The 27478-nt window shown below is 44.2% G+C and overlaps 1 protein-coding gene across 2 annotated transcripts; it reads left to right on the forward strand.

The window, feature by feature from the left end:
• LOC121360559 (electromotor neuron-associated protein 1-like) lies at positions 1–26256 on the forward strand. Of its 2 annotated transcripts, XM_041480466.1 has the most exons (4): positions 1–243; positions 15062–15163; positions 24889–25021; positions 25802–26256. In XM_041480466.1, the coding sequence occupies exons 1-4, from the start codon at positions 63–65 to the stop codon at positions 25851–25853; spliced, it is 468 nt and encodes a 155-aa protein (XP_041336400.1). In that variant the 5' UTR covers positions 1–62; the 3' UTR covers positions 25854–26256. The 2 variants fall into 2 exon arrangements, with proteins under 2 accessions (XP_041336400.1, XP_041336399.1); XM_041480465.1 differs by lacking the exon at positions 25802–26256 and having other exon boundaries at positions 24889–25384.
• Positions 26257–27478: the final 1222 nt, after the last annotated feature.

Raw genomic sequence — 27478 nt, forward strand, 5'->3', positions numbered from 1 at the left:
CGGAGCGACCTTTCTCCCCCCAGCACCCCGGAGCTGCGGGGCAGAGGAGTGAGGCGCCGGCGATGGCCACCGTGGTGGTGGTGGAAATGGATTCAGAAGCCTCCTGTAGCATCCCCAACCCCACCTTCCTCTCGCCCAGCCTTTCGCATCGCTTCCTGGACAGAAAATTTTACCTGCTGGTGGTTATTGGCGAGCTGGTGACCGAAGAGCATCTGCGGCGGGCTATCGCCAACATCGAGCGAGGTGAGACGGCGGGGAGCGGGACCGACGCAGGCAGCGCCGGAGCCCCCATCCCGCAGACGCCTTCCCCTCAGAGGGCAGGCAGTCGCTCCCTGTTTTCTTCCCCTTCAGCGCGGGGCCAGCAGGGGCGCTGACCGGGTTCGGCCGGCGGGGTGGGGGTGCCTGGACGCTCCTTGCTTATGATCGGAGCGACACACGCAGAGCACAGACACATAAGCTGCGAAGTCTAGGTCTCTGGTTTTTTCTTTTTATTGCACGAGGGACTCTTCATCCCATCTGCGCGCACGCCCCTCCCGTCCTACCCGACTCGGAACCCCACCGTCGGGTGCGAGCGCCGGGAAGCCGCCCGGGGCGGTCAGCGACTGAGGGCCGGTCCCCGTGCGGCGTCTGGAGGCGACGGCGGCTCCCTGTTACCGCCCGCACAAAGATCCGTAGTCGGCTCGACTTGTACTGCACCCCACTGTTCATCCCCAAGAGCGTCTAGCGAGCAGCGGGTAAAGGCGGAAAGCCTCCTCCTCACCACTGTTGGGGTGGAGGGGCTGCGGCAGTGACCTAGAGCCGCCGAGACCTGCCCGGAGACAGTGGCGGGTGGGCGTGGCGCAGTCCGCACTGCGGTCCCTATGGCAGCCCAGAGCTGACAAAGGGCGTCCGCGCCTCCAAAAAACCCGGGGCTGGAACTGGGGCGGTCGGGCTGCGGGGCGGCCGTTTGGCGTTTCCCTCAGTTCCTCAGCAAACCCTTGTTCCCCACCGCGAAACCAAATCAGCGGGATTCAGAGCGTTTTCCTTCTCAGTGGCAAAGATCCCTGAGCAGGAATGCGGCTGTGCCTATTGTGTCTAACTTTCGGCTACGAGACTTTTCTCCTGGCTGGAGAATTTTTCAGGACCTAGGCTCTATATGCACATAGATATTTCAAAACCGAAAAAGATACGGGTAATAAGGCTAATACCTGAGTGATCAGCCTCATTATTGTCCAGCTACAGGATGCTATGACTCACTGTTTATTTGTCCTTAAGACAGCAATACAGGAAGGTATCACTAGTGAAATAACAATATTATAACTTCTCGATGTGGATTCTGATACAATAAATTGCAGTGTACATTGAGAGGGGAACAAAGCCCTGTTGCCATAATAGTGGCATGAAGCACAAAGAAAATTATTGCTGGGCTCTGTAGTTTGTTAAATTGAATTGATAAATGATTTTGTAACATATTTTTGTTCTAGGCTGGTGAAAACAGAAATATCAGAATCCTGTCATTGTTAGGAGAGAGAGACCTTGGAAAGGGGAATTGGTAGCAGCCGTGTCTTATAGGTGTGGTTCAGCAGTCCAGCTAGGACTTGATTTGTCTCTATTGTTTTCTCAACTATTGTTGCTTTAGTTGGCAATTTCTTTTGATTCTTTTTTCATAACTGTTTGTGGTAAAAGGCTCTCTCATCACTGCTAACCAGCTTCACTGTGACCTGTGTATGTTTATTGCTACAATTGTCTCCTAGGGACAACTACTGAGTCAGATGCTTTGTCATTCAGAGCCTCTTCAGCACTGCACTTGGCTAATGCTATCTTAAGTTTTGGTTGTGCCAGAAGTATATTGGCTGCATTTATTTACATTTTTGTCCACTTGCTCTATACATTTTAATACTTATGCCCTCAAAATGTTTGATGTCATCCTTCTCTGAAAAAATGCTCTTCAGTTTCTTCATTACACTCTTTTGTTAGTCTCTTCTATTGTACAGTTGCCATTACATAGCTCTGTTGCCTCTGTCTACCTCTTGCCACCTGCAGTTTTAGATCTTCAGAGGGAATACTTTTCCCTTTTTATTCATCATTTTGGGTTAGAAGTCACCTCACTGTTCCTGGTGTCAGACAATCTGATTGAAATTTTGCCTGCCAGGAAAAAACCTTGATCAAATTTTGAGGTGCATTGTTCTGGATGAGTATACTAGGAGTCTGAAGCTCTATGTGAGGCAAATATGATCTTGGCTAATCTCTTTCTTATGGAAAAATATGCTGTAGTCTTGAAAAAATGGCTTCTTTCAACCTTTATTCTCAACATAGCCTTAGGGTTCTTGATAACTGCCTCACTGTCTTCTCTGGTGCATCTCCTAAGTACCATCACTGAAAAGTGTGTATTCATGCAGTGAACTACAGTACATGTCAAACATCTGCTGATAACACATCAGTGGTGTGATACCATGCAACCTGGTGGAATGCAGAGTCATTTCTCAACATATCATGAACAGGGAATGGTATGGTGAGCTGCATTTCCAGTAATTACACTTAGGATGTCACTTTGTTAAGGGAGCAATCCTCCAACCCACTGTCCACCAAAAAAGGAGGAAGCAAAGACAAAACTTTAAGATTTTTCCACTCATTTGGCAGATGCCATTGGGTGTACCCTGTCTGCTGTCTGCTAAATCCTGTGTCTAGTGGCATTGCACTCCTAAGCCTGCAGAAATAGCTCCAGTTCAGTCATACTTCCAGTAGTTACTCCCATGCTTTTAATGATATACATCATTGGATTGGTCTTGGATTCTAGTTCCAGAATTGCCTCTGTTCTACCCAAACCTGATTTGGTAAATAATACATTATACTACATTATAATGTATGTCCAGATTTTTTGCATCCAGAATGCTGAATCATACAGCTGCAGATTTGGGATATTCTATTGTCATGGGTTGGCACTGGCACAGTGCCAGTGCACCCATGAAAATATATTTTTCTCAAATGGCTGCTGTGAGATGTGACCAGAAACAGAGCAGAGCAGGCTCAAGCTTAGAAATAAAGAAAAAAACACTTTATTAACCCACACTATAATAAAAGGAACACACAGAATTCAAAATAAAAACCTTCCAAAATATTCCTCCTCCCATCACCCAATTTCCACCAAAGCACAGTGAGACAAAACCTTGGATTCTCATTCAAGTTACCGCCTCTCAGATAATCAGTTCTCAGTTCATCAAGGGAGAGAGGAGTCTCTCTTTTACCATAGTCTTCCACAGGAAACACAGTTGAAACCTCTTGTGTTTTCATGTCACACATGGCACTACCCGGAGAAAATCTGCCATTGTGACATCCTCCTTCCATGATACAGTGCTCTCACCGCCATTCATGGACCAAAACTGCTTATAGGGTTTCTTTTAAGGATGCTTTGCCGGGGGGGGGGGGGGGGGGGGGGGTGCCCAGGACATCTCAGTGCTTCTCCACTCCTCCGTCCTGCAAGGGCCAGCCGGGTCCCATTCCCTTCACCCCCCTTCTCTGTCCGGGGTTCCAGCCTACCTCAGCTGAGGCCGCATGGCTTCCCCTCCCCCACCCAGCCTGTGGCGGGGCTGGGGAGGTCTGAACTCTTCACTGACTGAAACAAAAGAGAAAGTTCCTCAGGGCGTTCTCTGTTTTTAACCCCCTATGTTCTCAGAGGCGTGTCCATGTCTTCAGTGGTTACACCAGGTGTCGATATCCAAATCTGACCACTGATTGGTTTGGCTATAACTTCCCGAGAAAACTCACTTCCTTGTCAACCTATGACATCTATTCAAATCCCAACTTCAGCTTCTAGGACTATTGTGTGCATGGTATATCTAGGCTTTTTCTTTTTGGACATTTTGGAAATTACCTGGCTCATCAGTCTATGTCTAATCAGAATCTTATCCCTACTGCAAATTAGGAATAATTACAAAAGCAGCTAGGGATGGATGGTAGACAGATCCTAGCATTAGTAGCATTAAGTGGTTTGACCTTATCTGGATGCCAAGTGTCCATCTAAGCCACTCTATCACTCCTCTCCTCAAGAGGACAGGTATCATAGATGAATGACCCCCATCCAGGGAAAAACATGCAGTGACTCCAATGATTCCAGAAGACTGAGCAATTGCTTTATTAAGCTATACTATATTACACTAATACTATATTATAACTATACTAAAGAGATACTAAAGAAAAACCCATGACTGTCTCCAACAGTCACGACACAGCTTTGACCAAATTGACCAATCAATCCAAACAACCATCACTGGTGTCCAATTAACAAATCACTCTCCGTAAACAATCTCCATAACACATTCCACATGTGCCAAACAAGAGGTGCAGCAAGTAGAGATAAGAATTGTTTTCTCTTCTCTCTCTGAGCTTTCTCACTGCCTTTTTCAGGAAAAATCCTGGGAGAGAGAATTATGTCTCTCTCTGTTCAGAGAATGTGACTACCACAGACAGGGAAGTGAAAATATAATGAAAGGCTTGTGGGTTGAGATAAGGACAGGGAGAGATCACTCACCAATTACCATCACAGGCAAAACAGACCTGACTTGGGGAAATGAATTGAATTTATTACAAATCAAATCAGAGTAGGATAATGAGAAGTAAACCCAATTCTTAATAAAACACCTTCCCCCCCGCCCCTCCCTTCTTCCTGGGTTTTAACTATCCCTGATTTTCTACCTCCTCCTCACTGGTGGCACAAGGGGATGGGGAATGGTTGTTTCTGCCACTCCCTCCTCAGGGGGAGGACTCCTTGCCCTGCTCCAGCGTGGGCATCTCTCTCCACGGGTGCACAGGTTCTACCAGGAGCCTGCTCCAGCACTGTCTTCCCATGGGGTCACAGCCTCCTTCAGGGCACATCCACCTGCTCTGGTGTGGGGTTGTCCAAACGCTGCATGTGGATATCTGCTCCACTCTTAACCTCCATGGGCTGCAGGGGGACAGCTGCTTCACCATGATCTACACCATAAGCTGCAGGGGAATATCTGCTCTGGTGGCTAGAGCACCTCTTTCACTAACCTTGGTGCCTGCATAATTGTTTCTCTCACATATTTGCACTCCTTTCTGGCTGCAATTTGCTTCTGCACAATAACTTTTTTCCCCCCTTCTTATATATGCTATCGCAGAGGTGTTATTACTGTAACTGATTGGCACGGACTTGGTTCATCTTGAAGCCAGCTGGTGTTTGCTTCACTCAACATAGGAAAGGCTTCTGACAGTTTCTTGGAGAAGCCATCCCGTAGCTCCCCCACTACCAAAACCTTGACACACAAACCCACGTTACGAACTGGTTTAACATGGAAGACCAAAGGAAACTAAGCCTCTGTGAATAAAACAGATTGGACCCAGAAAGGTTTGAAATATACACAAAAAACATGATTAAAGCCAAACGAGGTTAGATGTTGGTGCCAAAAAATTGATATATGTTATTTAATAGTAAAAGAGGCAAAGAGAAAGAAAGATAAAAGAAAGAAATAAATAGAAAAAGAAGTGTGTGTGGGGGCTAGGGGCACAGGGAAAGGGTGACAGGGGTTAGGTAGAAACAAGATTGGACCCAGAAAGGTTTGAAATATACACAAAAAACATGATTAAAGCCAAACGAGGTTAGATGTTGGTGCCAAAAAATTGATATATGTTATTTAATAGTAAAAGAGGCAAAGAGAAAGAAAGATAAAAGAAAGAAATAAATAGAAAAAGAAGTGTGTGTGGGGGCTAGGGGCACAGGGAAAGGGTGACAGGGGTTAGGTAGAAACATCACCCATCCAAGGGGTCCCAATGACGTCTAATGGCTTCCCTCCATCTGGCCTTCTTGGTGGTGAGGGTCCCCTGCCGCAGTGCTGTGCCACGCCATGCCAGGCCAAAAAGTATAAAATCCAGTGGATTAATAAATTTTGGGCCAGGTGGGAATGCCCAGGTCCCTCCCTTGCAGGAGGCCAGTTTGACATGTCCCTCCTGCAACACTGTGAATCTGTTGCATCATGTTGCAGTGCTCTGGTGCAGGGTCTGGGGACCCCTTTGGGGGGGGGGGGGGCTTTGATGGGGCATGACACCCCTCTGCTGTGGATAAGCTTTTCCCAGGGTGAAAGGGCCCCTGCAGCTGGGCTCCTCTGCACAGTGGAGGATGGGTGTTCCATGACTCTGACCAGAGACTTTTTCACCACAAACCCAAAACCTCTGCTTTGGTATGAGGATCTGTTTGAGCTTTGCAGCTGATAGCCCTGGGGCTATGGTCTCCACCCCAAAGGTGCTAAGCTTGATCCCTCTGTGAATGTATTTCTTCTCTCCCCATACCTGAATTTACTTTATATTATCTCCATCAGGGAGCAGTTCAGGGCCTCAGTCAGAAGGCCTATTCAGGGTGTGGTAGTCTTCTCTGCAGCTTTTATACAGTTTTGTTATAATAGGCAAAGGTCCTTCATGAAGATGCTTAAGCCATAAATTATAACATTCAGTCTCCCAATAACCCAGTAACCCAATGCACAGCATTGCTGAATCATAGTCCATATTGCTTAATTGATCTCTAGAAAGCTTCATAGCCTCTCCACGCAAGCCTGCTGCCAGAGGCCAGTGAGCTATCTTCTAGTTTCTTCAAGTTCAGCACCTTGTTGGGAGGAAAGGGTTAAAAGTGGAAGAATGGTGAGGAGACGGTAGATTCTCTTAACTTCTCTCCCCATACCTGAATTTACTTTATATTATCTCCATCAGGGAGCAGTTCAGGGCCTCAGTCAGAAGGCCTATTCAGGGTGTGGTAGTCTTCTCTGCAGCTTTTATACAGTTTTGTTATAATAGGCAAAGGTCCTTCATGAAGATGCTTAAGCCATAAATTATAACATTCAGTCTCCCAATAACCCAGTAACCCAATGCACAGCATTGCTGAATCATAGTCCATATTGCTTAATTGATCTCTAGAAAGCTTCATAGCCTCTCCACGCAAGCCTGCTGCCAGAGGCCAGTGAGCTATCTTCTAGTTTCTTCAAGTTCAGCACCTTGTTGGGAGGAAAGGGTTAAAAGTGGAAGAATGGTGAGGAGACGGTAGATTCTCTTAAGTCACCTTGCAGCTGGGAATGTCAAGACCTGGAGAATAAGTGTGGCAAACCCCAAATATTATGCCTACTGCTGTTTATCCTCTCTGTAGTAATAACATAGGTGTTTGGAGAGACTTGGAGGCACTCTCATGGACATGGACATTCTTGAGCTCCCTGTTTTAGGAAAGAGATCAATGCTCAGAGATCATAAAAAGCACATGCACAGGCCCTTGATAAATTGGTGCAAGCAGCAGGCCTGCCACCTGTCAGAATGGACTGAGCCTAATGGTGTCTGCATTCCCACTTGTGTGTCTCTACCTGGATGTTGCTTCAGGATCCTCCAGTTAGCCAGGTAATGAAATAAATTTACTCTTTGCATTTCAGCTGTGGTTTTGTGGTTGTTCTTCTGGCCACCTGCCTGTGTCAATTCACACAAACTTATTTTCAATGTACTTCAGCTTTGTGATCAGTGTCAGTTTACTAGTCATAGTTTTCATATGTGCTTAACAAGTGTGGTATTATATCATCATTACTTTCTTGCTCTCAGAAATTTCCAAGACCTGGAAAAAGTTAAAGCCTGCTGAGCTGTATTTGTCTGACAAGACTACACTCCAAAAATGCACCATATGGCCAAGAGATTTTTGAGAAATGAAGATAAGGAGACTTACAGAACACTCTCTCTGCTTGTGCCTGTGAACAATGATGCACAAATTCAGGAAGTGGAGGTGGCCAGTTAAAGTTCAGTTATTTTTCTCTTGAGTGGTTATGAAACACACAAAATTATTTTGTTTCAAATGGCAGCTGCTTAATAGCTGGTAGCATATCACAGTAAGAAGCATGGTCCTTCCTTGACTGGGATGCTGACAAGGAAAAGCCCTGGATGAATTACCCCTGAAGAGGCTTCAGGCTCTTGAAATGCAAAGGTTCACCTACACAGAGCTGCAATGGGAAACCATCAGCACAGATCTGGTTTCTCTGCTCTTCCCCCTCTTTCTCCTTCTCTACATTCAGCCCTTACAACAGGGTTTCTGACAGTGCAAGACTTGATGTGTCTGCTGCCTTGAAAGAGAATATATTCCATGAGAGGCAGTGTTGACAATAAGGTTTGCAGTCTGAAATCCTGACAAGAGTTATGAGAAGAAATATTAGTGCTAGTCTTATGGTAAGGGGTTGACCACACAGCTCTTCAAGCATTTCTGTACCCTAAAGGTACCAAAACTCAAAGTGATTTAACTAAAAAATTTCATGCAAACACATGCTCAGGAATGTGGGGAGAGGTCACTAGACAATTCCTCACATGCAATCCCTTATGCATTTGCCAGCTAATTTGTGTATGTTTAATGACATTACTTTAGGGGAAAAAGAAAAAATCGCTATAATGTTGGTGTTCAAAATCACTGCAGTGCTTGGATTTACCAGTAGCGAAACTGTTTGCTCATTATTTTCAAAACAAAGCAAGAAAACGATAGAAAAAAAAATCATAGAATCATAGAATGGTTTGGGTTGGAAGGGACCTTAAAGATCATCTCGTTCCAACCCCCCTGCCATGGACAGGGACACCTTCTACTAGACCAGGTTGCTCAGAGCTCCATCCAAACTGGCCTCTCTTATAGCCAGGTCTTCTCAGAACCTTCTCTTTTCCAGGCTGAACAACTCTAACTCTGTCTTTCTTCATAGGAGAGGTGCTCCAGTCCTCTGATCATCTTTGTGGCCCTCCTCTGGACCCAGTCCAACAGGACCTTCTTATGTTGGGGGCCCTAGAGCAGGACACAGTACACCAGGTGGAGGTCTCATAAGAGCTGAGCAGAAGGGGAGAATCACCTCCCTCGACCTTTTGGTCATGCTTCTTTTGATGCAGCCCAGGATGCGGTTGGTTTTCTGGGCTGCAAGCGCACATTATTTGATCATATCAAGCTTAGAATCATATCAGGGATCTCTTACCCAGGAGACCAAGGTAAAGGAATCTAGAGGGTAGTGGTCAATGGCTCAGAGTGCTGTGCTTTGGGGTTCCGTATTGGAACCATTGTTATTTAATATCTTCATTAATGACATAGACAAAGGCATCAAGTATACCCTCAGCAAATTTGCTGATAACACCAAGCTGAGTGGTGCAGTTGACACCTGAAGGACAAGATGTCATCCAGAGGGACTTGGACAAGCATGAGAAGCAGGCCCATGGGAATCTCATGAGGTTTAACAAGACCAAGTGCAAGGTGCTGTATCCAGGTCAGGGCAGCCCCTGCTATTAATACAGGCTGGGGGATGAACAGATTGAGAGCAGTCCTGCTGAGAAGGACTTGGGAGATGCTGGTAGATGAGAGGCTGGACATAAGCTGGCAGTGTGTGCTCACAGCCCAGAAAGCAAATTGTATCCTGGGCTGCATCCAAAGCAGCATGGCCAGCAGGTTAAGGGACTTGATTCTGCACCTCTGCTCTCATGAGACACTCCCTGGAGTACTGCATCCAGCTCTGGGGTGCCCAGTACAGGAAGGACATCGACCTGTTGGAGTGAGTCCAGAGGACGGGTACCAAGATGATAAGAGATATGGAGCACCTTTCCTACAAGGAAAGGCTGAGAGAATTGGGACTGTTCAGCCCAGAAAAGAGGAGGCTTCAAGGTGACCTAATTGTGGCCTTACAGTACCTGAAGGGAACCTACAAGAAAGATGGAGAGAGACTATTTACAAGAGCATGGAGTGACAGGACAAAGGGGAATGGCTTCAAACTGAAAGAAGGTAGGTTTAGATTAGATATTAGGAAAAAATTCTTTACTGTGAGGGTGGTGAGGCACTGGAACAGGCTGCCCAAAGAAGTTGTGGATGCCACATCTCAGGCCAGGCTAGATGGAGCTCTGATCAACCTGGTCTAGTGGAAGGTGTCCCTGCCCATTGCACAGGGCTTGGAACTAGATGATCTTTAAGGTCCCTTCCAATCCAAACCATTCTGTGATTCTGTGAATCTTGGAAGAAAGACTCTTGGGTCAAATGTGATTAGATTAGAGAATACCTATGCAAGCTTGTCATCCACAATTCCATGGGCCCTTACAGGATGGATCTACAAGTGCTGAGAGAGCTGGTGAATGCCATAGCTAGGACATTCACAATCATATTTGAAAGGTCATGACGATCAGGAGAGGTGCCTGAGAACTGAAAGAAAGCCAATGTCACCCCCGTCTTCAAAAAGGGCAAAAAAGAGTACCCACGGAACTACCGGCCAGTCAGCTTCACATCGATCCCTGGAAAGGTGTTGGAGCACCTAATTTTGGAGGCCATCTCTAAGCACATGGATGACAAGAATCACAGAAGCACAGAATAAGCTGAATTGGAAGTGACCTACAACGATCATCAAGTCCAACTCCCACCCTACCCAGCACCATTCCCAAGAATCACATAATGTGTCCAAGAGTGTTGTCCAAACTCTGTCAGGCTTGGTGCTGTGACCACTCCCCTGGGGTGCCTGTTTCAGTTTCCAACCACCCTCTGGGTGAAGAACCTTTTTCTAATATCCAACCTAAACCTCCCCTGACACAACTTCAGTCCATTCCCTCAGGTCCTGTCACTGGTCACCACAGAGAAGAGATCAGTGTCTGCCCCTTCCCTTCACGAGGAAGTTGTAGACTGCAATGACTCCCCTCAGTCTCCTCCAGGCTGAACAGACCAAGTTACCTGAGCCACTCATACAGCTTCCCCTCAAGGCCCTTCACCATTTTTATTGCCCTGGTTTGGATGCTAATAGTTTAATATCTTTCTTATATTGCAGTCACCAGAGCTGCACGCAATATTCAAGGTGAGGCTACACCAAAGCAGAGTGGGACCATCACCTCCCTTGACCATCTGGCAATGCTGTGCTTGATGCATCCCAGAATATGGTTGTCCCTCCTGGCTGTCAGGGCACACTGTTGAATCATATTCAACTTGCCATCAACCAGGACCCCCAGATCCCTTTCTGAAGGACTGCTCTCTAGCCTCTCGTTCCCTGGTCTGTACAGACATCCAGGGTTGTCCCATCCCAGGTGCAGAATCTGGCACTCATCTTTGTTAAACGCTGGGGATTGCCCAGCCCTCTAATTTGTTACAGTTCCTCTGCAGGGCCTCTCTGCCTTCAAGGGAGTCAGCAGCTCCTCCCAATTCAGTGTCATTGGCAAACTTAGTATTTATGAAGACAATTAAGAGCACCGGCCTAAGAGTCCTGCAAAACTCCATTAATGACTAGACTAATTAATTGGTTTTGTGGTCCTGGCTGGGTGGCCTATAGTAGACTCCCACAATGACATCCACTATATTTGTTTGTCCCTTAACCCTTACCCAGAGGCTCTCAACCATGCCATTACCAACTGCAAGCTCTGTTGTGTGAGTTGACACAGGCAGGCAGCCAGAACAACCACAAACTCATGGCTACAATACAAAGAATCAATTTATCTCTGTTATCTCACTAACTGGGATGATTCCCAAAGCAAAACCCAGGCAGAAGCATTCAAGTGGAGACACAGGCACCATTAAACTCGGTCCATGATAGAGGATCACTGGCCTGCTTTTCATACAGGCTTATCTAGAGAAAATCCCAGCTGCAAGGTCACTTGATCTATTTACAATCTGCCTTACCAGTCTTCTACTTTTAACCCATTCCTCCCAACGTCCATACATTCCAGCCCATCCATTACATATCATGCCCCTCCCCCACCTTGCCTGCCCTGCCTATCCCTCCTGAAGATACTGTAACCATCCATCATGGCACACCAGTCACAAGACCCATCCCACCAGATTTCACTTAGACCAATGGTGTCATATCTCTAGGACTGGGCCAAGGCTTCGAGCTCCTCTTGCTTGTTCCTCATGCTGTTCATGGTGGTGTAGAAACATTTCAAGTGCAGTTCAGTGTAGCCAACAACTCGTGGAGCAGAATGAAGGATCTCACTAGTACTCAGTCCCTCCAATTTTGGCATGTCCCATTGCTCATCACTGGCAGGCCTGGTTTTGTCCCTTTCCCCCTTCTAAGCTAGTTTAAAGCTCTATCAATCAGTCCTGCTAAGTCCTGAGCTTCTCATTAACCAACATCCCCAAGTCTTTCTCCTCAGGGCTGCTCTCAACCCATTATCTGCCCAGCCTGTATTTCTGCTTGGAATTGCCTTGACCCACGTGCAGGACCTTGCACTTTGCCTTCTTGAATTTCACGAGCTTTGCACAGGCTCACATCTCAACCCTGTTAAGGTCCCTCTGGATGGCATCCCATTTCTCCAGTGTGTCAACTGTACCACACAGCTTCATGTCATTGACAAACTTGCTGAGGGTGCATTCCGTCCTACTGTCCATGTCACTGACAAAGATGTTAAACAGCTCCGGTCCCAATACCAACTCCTGGGGAATGCCACTTGTCACTGGTCTCCACTGGACATTGAGCCATTGACCATAACTCTTTGAGTGCAACCATTCAGCCAATTCCTTATCACCAAGTGGTCCATCTGTCAAATTCATGTCTCTGCAGTTTAGAGACAAGGATGTTGTGTCAGATAGTGTCAAATGTTTTGTACAAGTCCAGGTAAAGTCAGTTGTTCTTCCCTTATCCATCAACACTGTAACCCCATCACAGAAGGCCACTAAATTTGTCAGGCATGATTTGCCTTTAGTGAAGGCATTTTGGCTGTCACCAATCATCTTCTTATTTTCCATGTACCTTAGCATAGTTTCCAGGAGGATCTTCTTCATGATCCTGCCAGGCACTGAGAAGAGACTGACTGGCCTGTAGTTCCTCAGGTCTTCCTTATTTCCCTTTTTAAAATTGGGGATTATGTTTCCCCTTTATTCAGTCAGTGGGAACTTCACCGGACTTCTCAAATATGATGGGTTGTGGCTTAGCAACTTCATCCGCAAGTTCCCTCAGGACCCATGGATGCATCTTATCATCAGGTTCCACAGACTTGTGCACTTTCAGGTTCCTTAGATGCTCCTGAACTTGATCATCTCCTACAGCGGTTGGTTCTTCATTCTCCCAGTCCCTGCCTTTGCTTTCTGTGACTCAGGCAGTGTGGCTGAAGCACTTGTCAGTGAAGACTGAGGCAAAACCATCATTCAGTACCTCAGCCGTCTCCATATGTTGGGTTACCAGGTCTCCTGTTTCTTTATGGAGAGGATCCACCCTTTCCCTAGTCTTCCTTTTATCATCAATGTACCTATAGAAGCTTTCCTTGTTGCCCTTGACATCCCTGGCCAGGTTTAATTCTCTCAGGGCTTTAGCTTTCCTAACCTGATCCCTGTCTGCTCAATCTCTGTATTCTTCCCAGGCTACTTGTCCCTGCTTCCACCCTCTGTTGGCTTCCTTTTTGTGTTTGAGTTTTTCCAGGACCTCCTTGTTCATCCACACAAGGCTCCTGTCATTTTTGCTTGACTTCCTCTTCTCTGAAATGCATTGCTGCTTCTGAGCTCAGAAGAGGTGATCCTTGAATATCAACTAGCTTTCTTGGGCCCCTTTTCCCTCCAGGGCCTTATCCCATGGTACTCTACCAAGCAGATCCCTGAAGAGACTAAAGTCTGCTCTCCTGAAGTCTGAGAGACTTTATTTTTATAAAGAAAAATCTTAAAACATGTTCTGTTAGTTTGTTGTAGGTTTTGGTGTTTTGGGTTTTGTTTTTTTTTTTTTTAATTTAGTCATCATAATGTTATGGTAGGAAACAATAAATTTTCATTTTGGCTACAGTGATTTTTATTTTTTTTTTCTGGTCAAATTTAAATCCTTAAAAATATATTTCAGAAAAATACATTTTATGATGATATATATGCCAAATGTCTCACTTTCGAAGTAGCTGGGGGAAAAGTGGTAGTGAATAGAGATGAGATTTATTTTTTTAAAGAAAAAAGATCAAGCATAGCATTTTAAAGTCTTAAAACTAGGATTTTGATATTACATTAACAAAAGATCACTTAAATTTTAATTTAAATAGGGAATGCTTCAAAGCTTTTGAATGAAGAAGTCGGCAATTTAATAGTTTGTATTTAAATATTAATTTGCAACATGCTACATGTTGTCTTTATTTTTTTTCTCATACAATTGTCTTGCAATAAGGCTAACGTATCCCCTGAGTGATTCAGTCTTTTCAGTTTTATAAAACAGTGTATTGCTATTTTAAAGTAAATTCCAGGACATCTCATAATGTGGCTATTAGGATGTTGGAACCAGCAGTCATAAATCAGGGGCCTTGAATGATTGTTACCTTTTGGAAAGGCAGATTTCCTCTTGCTTGTGACTGATCCCCATCCAGAGTGCTTTTTGTAAGTGCTCAGCACTTTGCAAAGGATAGCTGCATGGCTTGAAAGTAGTGAGTCATTAAAACCAAAGATCACGGACAAAGACTGTCTAACTAGTCAAAGTTAAAAAGTGGTATGTTTATTAACACCGGCGGGCGGCACGGGAGTCGTCCCCGAAAGGCGTGACTGCACTGTACAAGGTTCTTTTTTCTCTATTTAATAATTTCCTGAGATCTTACATACAATACATATGCATAACCCCAGCACCTCCCATTCCCGCTCTTTATTAAAATGAGGTTATTAGTTCTTCATGCGTGTGCAATTCTTCTCTTGAATTGGGTTGGTGGTCTTGAATTGGGTCAGTGGTCTTAACGGATTAAGTCAGGAATGTCTTCATCAGGTCTCCATGACCCTCTGGCACGATCCAAGGCCCTCTGCTTCGTGATTGATTGACATAAAGCCCAGGTGCTAATCATTGTTCTACTGGTTTCAATATGTTGTTATAACGGGTCACTTACTCCACTTCCTTCTACAAACAAGCTCATAATGGCAAATAATATAACAATCAGCTCTAGCTTAAGCATCTAATAATCATTAACCTATCATCTGCGTATTTAGCTTACATCCTCATCAATATGAATTGCTTCTAACCCTCAGCTGAAATCTTAACTTTTTGAAATCATGCTTCAGTAGAGGTTGGTTTTGGAATTTAGAAATATGTGAATGTCATTAGTGTAAATGGAGAAATAATCAATTAAAACAGTGCTCATATATCAAGGTAGACATGTCTTGCATTTTAAATTTTAGGAATCCGATCATGGGATACAAGCTTGATTGGATGCAACTTGGATCAAGAACTGAAACTTTTTGTGTCTCGCCATTCAGCTCGATTCTCCCCTGACATTCAAGGTGAGTTTTTGGAAATGTTGGCCAAAGTTTTGTATGTTATTCTAATGAGCAGAATTAACAAATACACTCAGGTATTGGATGGTCCTCTTTCATTTGTGATTCTCTACAATGAATACTTTTTTCTTTGTTTAAAATAAAGCCTGAAAATTATAGTTAATTTTAACTTTCTGACAACAGGAAATCTGAAAGATTTAAATAATCAGCCTTTTAGGTTAGCTTCATGTATCTCACCATGATTATTTTGGCAGTAGATGTTAGTTTTAGGCCACTTTAAAGTTAAGTGAAACTCACTTTTTGACTGAACAGTTTGTTTGTGTAGCATCAATCTAGTAGTCCTGGAGACTGAAGCTGTTCCTCACTGTGGTAGGTAGAGCACATACAGAAAATAACCTGAAAGGTTAGCTCTACAGTTTGATAGAGCCAGAAATGGCATCATGGCTGTTGTACGAGCATGGCTCTAACCCCATGTTCCTTCCTAAAAGACTTAGACTCTTTTTCTTGGTATGAAAAAGCTGAGGGGTAGAGGGTCTAACTTGACTCACAGGAACTTTCTTTGGCTTGTATGAAGAAACTAGAATTTTAAAGGCTACATCTTCTGCTGCGTTTTCTTCAAGACTGTCCTTCCTTTAGAGGATTAATAAAATAAATTAAAAAACCCAACAATTTTGTGATGGGTAAAATTTCATTTTATTCTCAGTGCATGGAAACTGTATATTTGGTAAGTTTTTTAACATGTCATTACTTTAACGCAAATGGTTAGAGTATATGAGAGATTAATCTTGGGTTTTGTATTAAAATATATCTCTTTCTCCAATAATTATAGGTTACTTTTATTGGTGTAATTATTGTGGCCATGTGCACATCGACTAGTACAACCTAGTATTGATGAATGTTATAAATTCCAACTTCAGGAACATCTTTTAAGTATGGTGATGTCATGGTTTAAGCCCAAGGAGCAATTAAGTACTACACAGCCGCTCTCTAACTTACCCCCCATCCTGGTGGGATGATGAGGAGAATCAGGAACAAAAAAGTAAAACCTGTAGGTTGACATAAGAACAGTTTAATAATTGAAACAAAGTATAATAATAATAATAATAATGGTAATAAAAAGAGAGGGAGACAGATAAAACCCAAGAAAAACAAGTGATCCACAATACAATTGCTCACCACCTGCTGACTGATGCCAAACCCATCCCTGAACTGTTATTGACACTCATTCTGGGTAACTCACACAGTCTATATACTGAGCATGACATTCTATGATGTGAAATATTTCTTTGGCCAGTTCAGGTCAGCTGTCCTGGCTATGCTCCCTCCCAGCTTTTTTGTGTACCTCTTCACTGGCAGAGTGTGAGACACTGAAAAGTCCTTGACTTCAGGTAAGCACTACTTAGCAACAACCAAAAGATTAGTGTGTTATCAACATTATTCTCATACCAAATCCCAAACACAGCATTGTAGCAGCTACTAAGAAAAAAAAAGAACTCTATCCCAGCCAAAACCAAGACAGATGAAAAGGGGTATGAAATGTATCATACTACTGCATCACATTCCCAAGGTCAGTTGCTATACACTGTTGACAAAGAGGTCTTGATGTCTTGCTAGCATGACATCATTGACCTGATGATCTTGAATAATGTACCAAATGTCTTGTGTTACTAATTCTTCCTCTTGCAGCATAGATTATAGCAGATTTTTCCATATCTATAGGGAGTAAAACATTCTTTTTCAGCACTGTTCAATCTTTAAACAATAAGCTGCCAAAATCTGTGTTGAAAGAGCTTTAAGGGAGCCTGAAACTGGGAAAGAGGGAACATCCAGGAATAAATCTAGTCCTCTTAACCAATTTTATTTCTCACATTTTGTGGAGAAGCCCATTGACACCTTCAGAATTCCACTGCACAGATCAGAGGACAATATTTTAGTTTCTCTATTCTCTCTGTAGTTGTCTGATGTAGAATCTTTATGAGGCTCCTTTATGTTTTCTGTACTGTTTGATAGGAAGGAGGGTTTTTTTTCTTGCCATTCATCAATAAAATTTTAGAATTTTTGATTTCTGTTCAACAAATGTTGAATTTTGTGTGTTTAATCAGGGAAACTGGCAACATTTATAATGAAGAAGATTGTAAATATGTATTCTCTTAAACTCAGAAATTCTCTGAAATTTGAAGAACTAGGTGACCTCTTGCCCAAGGAAAATATTCATCCAAGATGATGGGATAGTCTGTGGGATTTAATTAAACAGCCTTTTTTTCAGTCTTCTGAGAGTAAACTCTTTGTGCAACTCAAACACAGGGACAGTTTACTCTTGAGATTCATTTAGTATGTCTGCACAACTCTTAGTATAGTGAGGTCTGACTAATGGATGAAACTTTTTTGATTATAATGTTTATTATGGTAATTGCAGGGCCAATTCAGTACATGCTTGTATGATTCTCAAAGCAGCTTGAGAAAATATGGAACACACTGTCCAAGAAAATACATGCAAGAGAATGTCTGTCAAAGCATTTGTGTGTTTTCACTTGAGGAATTTGAAGTCTAATCCTTTGCCATGTGTAGTGAAAACCAATGTACATATTGATATTGCAGGGACCATGACCAGATCCAAACACTCTTTTTGTGCTTTTATCAAGGAAATGGATTGTCACAGTGGTATTTGTGTATCGTATATTCTGCTGCTGGGCAATTTATGGAGGATTTATGATTCCCTGAAAAATAGGATTGAGAATGGAAATGCCAGCAGATATTTTCTGATACTTTGTAAAGCAGCTCTTAGCAGACTCCTTAATAATACCAAATCTTGCAGAGACGTTGTCAGGTGCTGATGAAAAATGAGTAACAGAGTTTATTAACTGATTGCCAAGAAAACAGGCAACATGACTTAAAATAGGCACTCCAGTGCTTGCCTCTGTTTTCTCTGTCATATACTGATGATAGCTTCCATCTTATGTTAACTTCACAAGGACACAAAATTCAAACAATGAGTTGTAACGTATACATGCTGGAAAAGGAATTGTGTATCTGGTAGTGAGAGCAAGTGGAGAGTATTGGAAAGACATCTGTTGAAATTGCAGCTGTTGCTACCAGCCTTAATTTAAAAAAAGTTTCAGCTGCATAAAGCTGAATATCCTGCTTCACAAAAGATGGAGTAAAAGAATTCTGTGTGTGAATGAAGCCATTGAGGGCCCTTCTGCAAGACTTCCACACCTGCCATTTTGTCCATCATCTTCCACCTGGGATACATGACTCTATCATTGGTTTGTATTCAAGTCCTTGTATAGATTAAAATCTGTTGTAATTAGGTGCAAATGAGACCATATGCCAAAGTCAACAATACAGATTTTATTTAAAAATAAATGTGAGGTAAAGAGATGGAAAGAAATAAAAAAGAGGACAGAGAGATAGAAAGATATCAAGCAGAAGATAGTCACCACCCATGGATCCACTGGTGTCCTGTTGGTCCTTCTTCACCCTGGGCTTCTCTGTGGTGGGGGTCCCCAGGTCATTATGGTGGTACCACCTTTATCCAGTCCATGTTCTGGGTATTCACAGAGGCATATTCCTAATTTACATGTGAATTTGCATGCTAAGCGAGGATGGGTGTGTCCTGCGTATGCTTCCTCCAAGATTTCAGGGGGCTTTGGTGGTTGTTGGTGACCGCAGATGCTGTATGTCCCATAGCTTGGGGTGATCTTTATTTGACTGGTGATATGCGTATAAGCAGTTGCTTCCTTTCACACAGTTCACCACAGTAGGATATTTTATCTGGATTAATTAACCAGGATGTGCTAACCAGATTTTGCTTCCACCAGGCCTGGAATTAATGCCTTCCTGTCACAAATTCCTCCCTTCTGTGCTTATCTCAAGTTTCATCTGCAGTGGCTTATCTTATGGCAAATTCCTTCTGTGGCCTTGACAGTGTTTGAGACAGGCAACTGTACTCTTTAAATCCTTACAACCCCTCACTACAAGTGTCCCATCCCAGAGTGAGACCAGGGGAATTCTGGATTCCTAGGGCTAAATTAGATGAAAATGAGGCAAATATTACACCTGTGAACCATTTATTGATAAAAGAAAATAAATGGCCCTAACAGGGGGATAGAAAAGTCAGAGAAAAGAGTAAAGAGACAGTGTTACTGCTACTGCGTTGCTATGGTGTTCGTGGCACACTGTTGTTGTTTGGTTGGCAGGTGACGTGTGTGCGCTGCAAGCCAAGTCGACGCAGCACTCGCAGTGCGATTCTAACAGCCTGAACTGCATGCAACAAACAGCGGGACACTCAGCGACACGATGCTCAAGCAGGAGACGCAGCAGCAGCAGGGAAGGAGGCAGGGTGTCAAGCTGCAGCAGGGACGGTGGGGGATTGGGACAGCAGTTGCAGACTGCAGCAGGATAGGGACAACGGTGGCTGCAGGCAAGAGAGAGCAAGGGCTGGGGCCAGGAGCGAGGCTCAGCTTGGGGTTTGGAGGCAGTCACTTATATACTGTGTAACCCCTCCCATGGTCCTATTATCCAAGGAAGGTCACCTGGAGAGTCTCCCTAGTGATAGAGGCTCTCTTCACCCTGATAGGCTGTCAAGAGAAATTTCCCCCAGAGACAGAGCCGTTTTTGTGCACATGCTGTCACATGCTGGTACTGCCAAGACACGCGCAGCTTTTCTAGTACTTTCCATTAACATTAAAAAGAACAGATTTATAACCAACAATCCAAAATAAAATCCCAACAATGCTGAGGCACTCTTATTCTAAAATTAATTGGTCCCTTACAACAAGAAAGACATTAAGGTGCTGGAGCCTGTCCAAAGAAGGGCAGTAATGCTGGTGGAAGAGTCTGGAGCGTGTCTTGTGAGGAATGGCTGAGGGAACTGGGGTTGTTTAGCCTGGAGAAAAGGAGGCTTGTTATGGGGTGTACATGTTGATCCTTGTTACCAAATGTAGCATGAGAGGTGCCACTGTATCTGCTGCAGTCAGTCTCACAGTATCATGAGGAGCTCCAGCCGTCATCTTCCTTGAAGAGACAAATGCAGAAAGCATTGCAAGACATGCATTAGTGCTGGCTGCAGATCCAGGTGCTCCTGTCTATAGACTGCTGGGAGTACCCCTTAGTACCTCATAGTCTGCATAAGTAGGTGTTTTCTTTTAACACACTCTGGGTGGATCTGTCCTTATCTCAACCCTTCAGGCCTCACATTGGGTGCCAAAAGGACTGTCTGGTTTTAAGCCCAGCTGGAAATAAAACACCATGCACCTGCTTGTTCAAGCCCCCCTCTCTTCCCCTCCACCCCAGTGGAATAGGGAGAAGAATTGAAGTAAAACTTGTAGGTTGGGATAAGAACAGTTTAATAATTGCAAATAAAATACAATAATAATGGAAAATAATAATGATAATTTAAAAAGAAACCAACAAACAAGTGATGCACAATGCAATTGTTCACCACCCACTGACCAATGCCAGACCTCCCCTCCCAAACCCAGATTGGATGCCCTTCTGGGTAACTCCCCCCAGTTTATATACTGGGCATGATGTTCTATGATGTGAAATATTTCTTTGGCCAGTTTGGATCACTTGTCCCAGCTATGTTCCCTCCCAGTTTCTTCTGCAAAACTCCTGACTGGAAGAGCATGAGACAAGGAAAAAACGTCCTTGATAAACATATGTCTTGGGGATGCTGTTTTTAATCCCATATCCGGTCTTGTTTTTGTTTTGTGTCCAAGGTGGTCACTGCCCCTCTCCCACCCCCCCGATGGCTCTGGGAGTACTGTGATAGGTGAGAGCCAGCCCAGGATTTCCTGCAAGTTGGGGGTGAGGGGCAGCTGCTTCCTTCCGGTGGAGCGATCGTCTCTGTGGCCATGCGGCGTGGTGTCTGACTAGAAATATTGTTGTCTTGTGCATTTTGCCCGCTTTTTTCTTTTCCTTTGGTACTGTGACTGGAGCTTACTGGTTTGCTCGGGATCCCAGAGCCAGTGCGTGCTGCACTGGGAACCCACCCCCCCCCCCCCCGCCAGGGCTGCACCCTCTGCGCAGCTGGACCCCAGAACCAGCCGTCACAGGTGAGCTATCTATGAGAGTGATTCCCCACTCAGTCCTCCTGTTATTGCCACTGCTTCAGGGCTTCTTGCTATACTGTAACCTGACACCCAGACATCCCATGGCTTCGGTTAGGCCCCCAGAGTTTCTGCTACATTTTGTCACCCCCAGGTGTGCCCACCTCTGCTGTTCCAGCTTGCTGCTTCCGAGGTTTTCTGCTTCAGTCCATTCAGTTTCCCGAGTGGCATTGAGACTGGCTGCTTCCTGTGAGTTTGCAAAGGAAAACCCCTAATCTCTCTCTCACTGGCACACCCACCAATACTGAGTGGAGAGAGGTGGCTGAGCTTGTGCCACAGCACCCCCTGAAGCCTCAGGGAAATCATGGCACCTGCCCTGCCCAGCCAGGAGCCAACAGTGCCCCTGCCGGCTGTCACTGTAACTACACCAAAGGGGAAAGTGCTTGACAGCTGAGAGAAGGCCGGTGTTGGGTCTCTGTTTTTCTTTGTTGTTGCTGCCATCGTTGGTTTTGTTTGCCATGTTATACATATATATATATACACTAGTACACAAATGTTATTCCTTTTCCTGTATCTTTGCCTGAAAGCCCCTTAATTTCAAAGTTATAATAATTTGAATGGAAGGGGGGGGTGTCATATTTTCCATTACAAGGGAGGTTCCCACCTTCCTTGGCAGACACCTGTCTTTCAAACTAGGACAACATGACTTAGCAGAAACAAAAACATCAGTGTTTTATCAACACCCTTCTCATTCTGAATCCAAAACACAGCACTGTAATGGCTACTGAGAAGAAATGAACTCTACCCTAGCTGAAAACAGAACAATATGTACTTTAGTCAGTAATAGTCACAAATAGAAAGCTGGATAGTTCTGTAACAGAGACCCATGCTTTTGCATGAACCCCCCAGATGGTCCCACCAAAAAGACATGATAGGTACTTTTGATTTGTAGTTGCTGGTTGCAATCTGTTCCTAGAGTTAAGAAAAGCCAGTGCTCCTGTTGACTTGGGTTTGCATGCTGTCTGTGTGGGATCCGTGTGTGCAGCATAGACTCATAAATGTAAGGACATAATTTTTCTGGTTCTTGGATATTCTACTGGTTGGAATTAGTCTGTTTATGATTCAAAACCAGTTGCTGATATAAGACAAAATCAAGTTAAACTTATAAAAATAATAATTAAGCAATGTATTCAGAAATTAATGTTTGAATTTCAGTATTTGATATTGCAACTTTATGTACTTTGGTACTTGAAGGCTTTTCTATAATGGTGAGATGAGTGACTCTGCTATGTCCCTATGTCCCCATCTCCTTCATAGCTGTATGTGTGAGATTCTGCCTATCAGAACTGTGGAATGCTTAGGCTTTTATTTAACAAACAAATAAACCAACAAACCCTTCCAAGGAGGTAACCAAGTTCTTAGTACTTTAATATTAGGCTGTGTAATCTCTGAATGACTCTAATGAGCTATGGAGACTTTCACATGGAAGTCAACTACCCTTTGCCGAGCAAGGCAGCCTTTGGAAGCTCTTCCAATTTTATGTCAGTTCTGTAGCTCTTCTGGTGAAAAGACTGATCCCACCTTCAGCTCCCATGTCTTGAGTCACAAATAAGGTTTTCTAAGTCTCTGTCATGGTTTAATTCCAGCCAGCCACCAAGTACCACACAGCAACTTGCTTGCCCTCCCCCCACCACTGAAATCAGGGAGAGAATTGGAAGAAGAAAAGCTTGAAAACTAATGGGTTGAGATAAAGACAGTTTATTAGGGAAAGTAAAAGCTGCGTAAGCAAGCAAAACAAGGAATTCATTCACTGCTTCCCATGGGCAGGCATGTGTTCAGCCATCTCCAGGAGAGCAGGGCCCCATCATGCATAACAGTGACTTGGGAAGACAACTGCCATCACTCAAAGCATCTGTCCTCCCTTCCTCCTTCTTCCCCCCACTTTATATACTGAGTGAAATAAATTGGGCAGGAGATTTTTCTCCTTTTTAATGCCTTTATTAAAGAGATTCAGCTCAGGTGGGGAGAAATCGACGGGTTGCGCCCACGCCGCCGCTGCTCCCAGGAGTGGCACGGAGGAGGAGGGTGATGCAGCTTTGTCCGCTGGTCTGCAGGCAGAGCTGGGGACTGCGTCCTCATGGGAGATTAGCAGATTCCTCCTTTTCGGTCCAACACTTCGGGTTCCCTCCTTAGTGAACATCCTTTCAGGTCAGGGTGAGAAGCAAAAAGGATCCAAGCAGGCACTGGACTACGCGCCCATCCTTAGACATCACCTAGGTCCCCTAATTCTATGTTGGCTCGTTGTTTTTAGGGGTTTTCCTGGAAAACTGGAAGATTTGGAGCAATGCATTTCTCATCTGCATACGTGGCCACTCCTATTTTCCTGGTGCTGCCGTGTCCAGGTGTTGCTCCCGGGCAAGCATCAGGAGGACAATGGCTAAATCACCAATCATTGACGGGCAATTAAAGAAGAACTCTTAACAATGAAGCTAACTTAACAGCAATTGGTCTAACAGGTTTTAGCTCTGTAACCTTAAACAAAAATAGATAACTTTTTATTCATAACACTGAGCATGATGTTATATGGTCTGGAACATTCTTTTGGTCAATTGGGTTCAGATGTCCCAGTTGCATCTTCTCCTGTCATGGTTTGACACTGGCAAACACCAGACACCCACAAAAGTTGTTCGCTTATGCTCTCCTGCTACAGCTGAGCAGAGGAAAGGGGAAAAAATTAACAAAGGGCTCATGAGTTGAGATAAGGTTTGTGAGGAAAACACTCTAAGGGCAAAAAAGGTTCAAATTTAAAGGCATAAAGTAAATTTATTATTAACAGAGTCAGAGGAGGATAATGAGAAGTAAAATAAGCTTTTAAAATACCGTTTCTGTGAGAAACGACTACTCACTTTTAAAATTTTAAAAGTTTATTAAACCTTAACAAAAAATACAACAAAAGGACTAAATAAGGAAAAATTACAGTGCTGGGAGCCTCTATGACAATCAGCCACATGCTCATTTACAAAATGGATGCTCTGCCTTTTATACCCTTAGCCCCTCCTAAAGTTTTGTCAGTTGACTCCTTCCTTGCCGTCTAGTGGTGGAGATCACTTTCTTACATCCTGATTGGAGGTCGGATATTACTATAGTAACAAGCCAACCCTCCCCAAATGCCCTGACTACCAAGGCCATCCTGTGATAACTTAGCTCTGGAAGCAGGGACCCTCTCTCTCTATTCGGGTCTCCCACTGGATCACAGCTTTCTCTGGCATCCACTCGCTCCAGCGTGGGCACTTTTCCTATGGGCTGTGAGTGGATCTCTGCATCCCCCGTGGACTTCATGCGTTACAGGGGGACAGTTTGTTTCACCATAGTCCTTACTATGGCTTGCAGAGGAATCTCAGCTCTGATGCTTGAAGCACCTCCTCCCTCTCTCTTTTTTCCCACTGACCTTGGTGCTGCCATGTTGTTTTCTCTCACATGTCTTCACTTCCTCTTCTTTGACTAGAAGAAAAATTGTTGCTCATAGGTGCCATTGCCAACAAGTTCCACCAATTCAGATTCCTATAGCATCCCACAGCACCAAGAGGTCAATTTCATCTAGGTTCCGCATCAGGGAATCCCTCACCATGCTTTTGCTGCCACGGCGCTGGTGCTAATTTAACGCCTCTCTTAATGCAGGGCGCCAGGAGGAGCTGCCCCTGCCCTTCTACCCATGGTGCGGCTGTCTAGGAGCAGCCAGGCAGGCAAGGCTCACTGCGGGCCGTGCTGAGATAGTGGCAGCCATGGTGCTTCACCACCCCTGGAAAAAACTGTGCGTACTCTGTTTTGATTTTCTTCTTAAATATGTCTTAAATATCACAGAAGCATTACCAACTGCTCTAATTGGGCCAGTAGCATGTCCATCTTCAGACCCATCAGTGATTGGCTCTGTCGGACATGGTGGGAGATTTTAGCAGCTTCTCACAGAATCTACCCCTGTGTCGTCGTGTCCTCCCCCCCCCGACCACTACCAAAAAACCAGGCCGTGCAAACCAACGCACCTCCCAACTTCCCCTGCACCCTCAGCCTCCTTGCCATGATGGCAGTATGAAAAGCAGAAAAGGCCTTGGCTCTGTGCAGGCCCTGCTGAGCAATAATAAAAACATCTCTATATAATCAACCCTGTGTTCAGCACAAATCCAAAACACAGCCCCATACCAGCCACTAGGAAGAAAATTCACTTTACCCCAGCTAAAACCAGCACACCAGCTTAGAGAAAAGGGCAAAGCACAAGGTCAGAGCCTGCACTAAGCAGCCTCCAAGGCCAGGCACAAGGACAATAATCACAAGAAAAAGGACATGCAAAGCATTTCAATTTCCTTAAACAGTGTAGACTTACTCTCCATTGCATTGAACAATATAATACAATCATGCTTTAGAGCCGTACTTACCAAAAAATAATGTAGATTTGAACTCTGGATTGTTTCATGGCCTGTGTGACCCCTCTTTAATTAAATTAATTTAAATTAAAAGAAAATTCCAGACCAAGGAATCAGTTTCTTGCAGAGAATATGTCCTATGGTGACGTTATGATGCTTGTATCCCCAATCAGGTGTTCTGTTTATGCTGGATGTTGTATTCTGTGCCTTCAAGACTGGCTCTGACAGTGAAGGCGGGGAGAAGAAGAAGCATGGAGTTTCATTATCAGCTGCACTCTCCCCCACAGACTGCTGGAACACAGAACTCCACTGTTGTTGTCTGGGCACAGACGGGGCAGAACACCGCGCTCCTTTTGCTTTTTTGTTAGTTTAGCTAGCTGAGGCAGTCCAAGATTTACCTGGACTGTTTTTCTTTCCCTTTTCTTGGAACCGTTCAAACCTGATCCAGACTGGGACCTGGGGAAACACCGAGAGCTCACACTTTGTAGCCTGCCGGGGCCTACTCTGGGCAGCAGCCTTTCCCAGTGCTGGAGGGACTGATAACAAAGCAACCACCCCCGGGAGAGATTTTCTGAATTTGTCATCTCTTCAAAGGGACAAATGAGTTTTGTCATCTGGTATTGTTCATTTTGTGTGCTGGGGAGTGCTTTGCCTGTTAAATAAACAGGTTTTCTTCCACTTCTCTCTGAGGAAATTCTTCCTGAACCGGTTGGGGGAGAGAGGCCGTGTGGGCTTGCTTTCTGGGGGGGGCCTTTTGGAGGTTTTCTCCCAAATTTGCCCTAAACCAGGACAATATGGAAGAAACATAGAGATTTACTTTGTTTTACAGGTCTCCACTTTTTTCAGTTTTGCACAGCATACTATAGATTTGCAGAGTTGTTCTAACTTTCAGTCCATTCCAAACTTGATTCTTTTCCCCTGATGATGTTGGACACAGCTGGGCATCTATGAAATTACCTGTGTCCTCCTATACTTTTCAGGCCTTCCTAAGTACTCTGAGTGTCTAGTGAGATTTTAATAGTGTCTGCTGCTTTCCAGGGACATGGCAGTTTGTGTGGTGTATTCAGCCCAGGGCAATGTTTAGTCCTGGTATGGTAACACTTTTTGCCTTCTTGTCTTGACTTGTAGTCACAAAAAAAAAGCACAGATGACTTTAAAAGAAGGGCCCACTCTAAAAGCTTTTTTTTTGTTATAGGATAAGGGAAGGGAAGGGAAGGCAAGGGAAGGGAAGGGAAGGGAAGGGAAGGGAAGGGAAGGCAAGGGAAGGGAAGGGAAGGGAAGGGAAGGGAGGAAGAGAGAGAGAGAGAGAAAAGGAAAGAAAAAGAACAAAGAAAGAAAGAAAGAAAGAAAGAAAGAAAGAAAGAAAGAAAGAAAGAGAAAAAAAAAAGAAATGGTGCAAGGCAGCCCTATGTAGATCTATCCTACAAGCACCACATAAGCTGGTACATTTGCCCAGGACAGTGCAGCTTCAGACTTCAGTCCCTAGGAGCAGAACTGGGTCTCTCAGAAGACCATCAGGAGGAATTATCTTACATTCCTCATCACATCAGTATTTAACTTTGCCACAGCACTGTGTTGGCAAGACTCTACTGCCATGTTTCAGAGACAGCTTTGGTGTCTCTTTCAAGGGCAGTTTTTGCAAGAACGAAGCATGCAACATAGACTTTATTCTGTGACACTGACATCTGAAACTATTTTTCCCATTTTCCTGATTTGTTATTTCTTCAACTTATAATAAACGACTACTCACTTTTAAAATTTTAAAGGTTCATTAAACCTTAACAAAAAATACAACAAAAGGACTAAATAAGGAAAAATTACAGCGCTGGGATCCCCCATGACTATCAGCC

The sequence above is a fragment of the Pyrgilauda ruficollis genome, unplaced genomic scaffold (assembly GCF_017590135.1).
Source record: "Pyrgilauda ruficollis isolate IOZ18807 unplaced genomic scaffold, ASM1759013v1 scaffold518, whole genome shotgun sequence".
NCBI lineage: Eukaryota > Metazoa > Chordata > Aves > Passeriformes > Passeridae > Pyrgilauda > Pyrgilauda ruficollis.

What these genes read in the sequence shown, in the direction of transcription:
- LOC121360559 (XM_041480465.1), top strand. Translation starts at nt 63, where the DNA reads ATGGCCACCGTGGTGGTGGTGGAAATGGATTCAGAAGCCTCCTGTAGC. An exon ending in TATCGCCAACATCGAGCGAG is followed by an intron (nt 244 to 15,061) that starts GTGAGACGGCGG and finishes TTTAAATTTTAG; the next exon opens with GAATCCGATCATGGGATACA. An exon ending in ATTCTCCCCTGACATTCAAG is followed by an intron (nt 15,164 to 24,888) that starts GTGAGTTTTTGG and finishes CTCTTAATGCAG; the next exon opens with GGCGCCAGGAGGAGCTGCCC.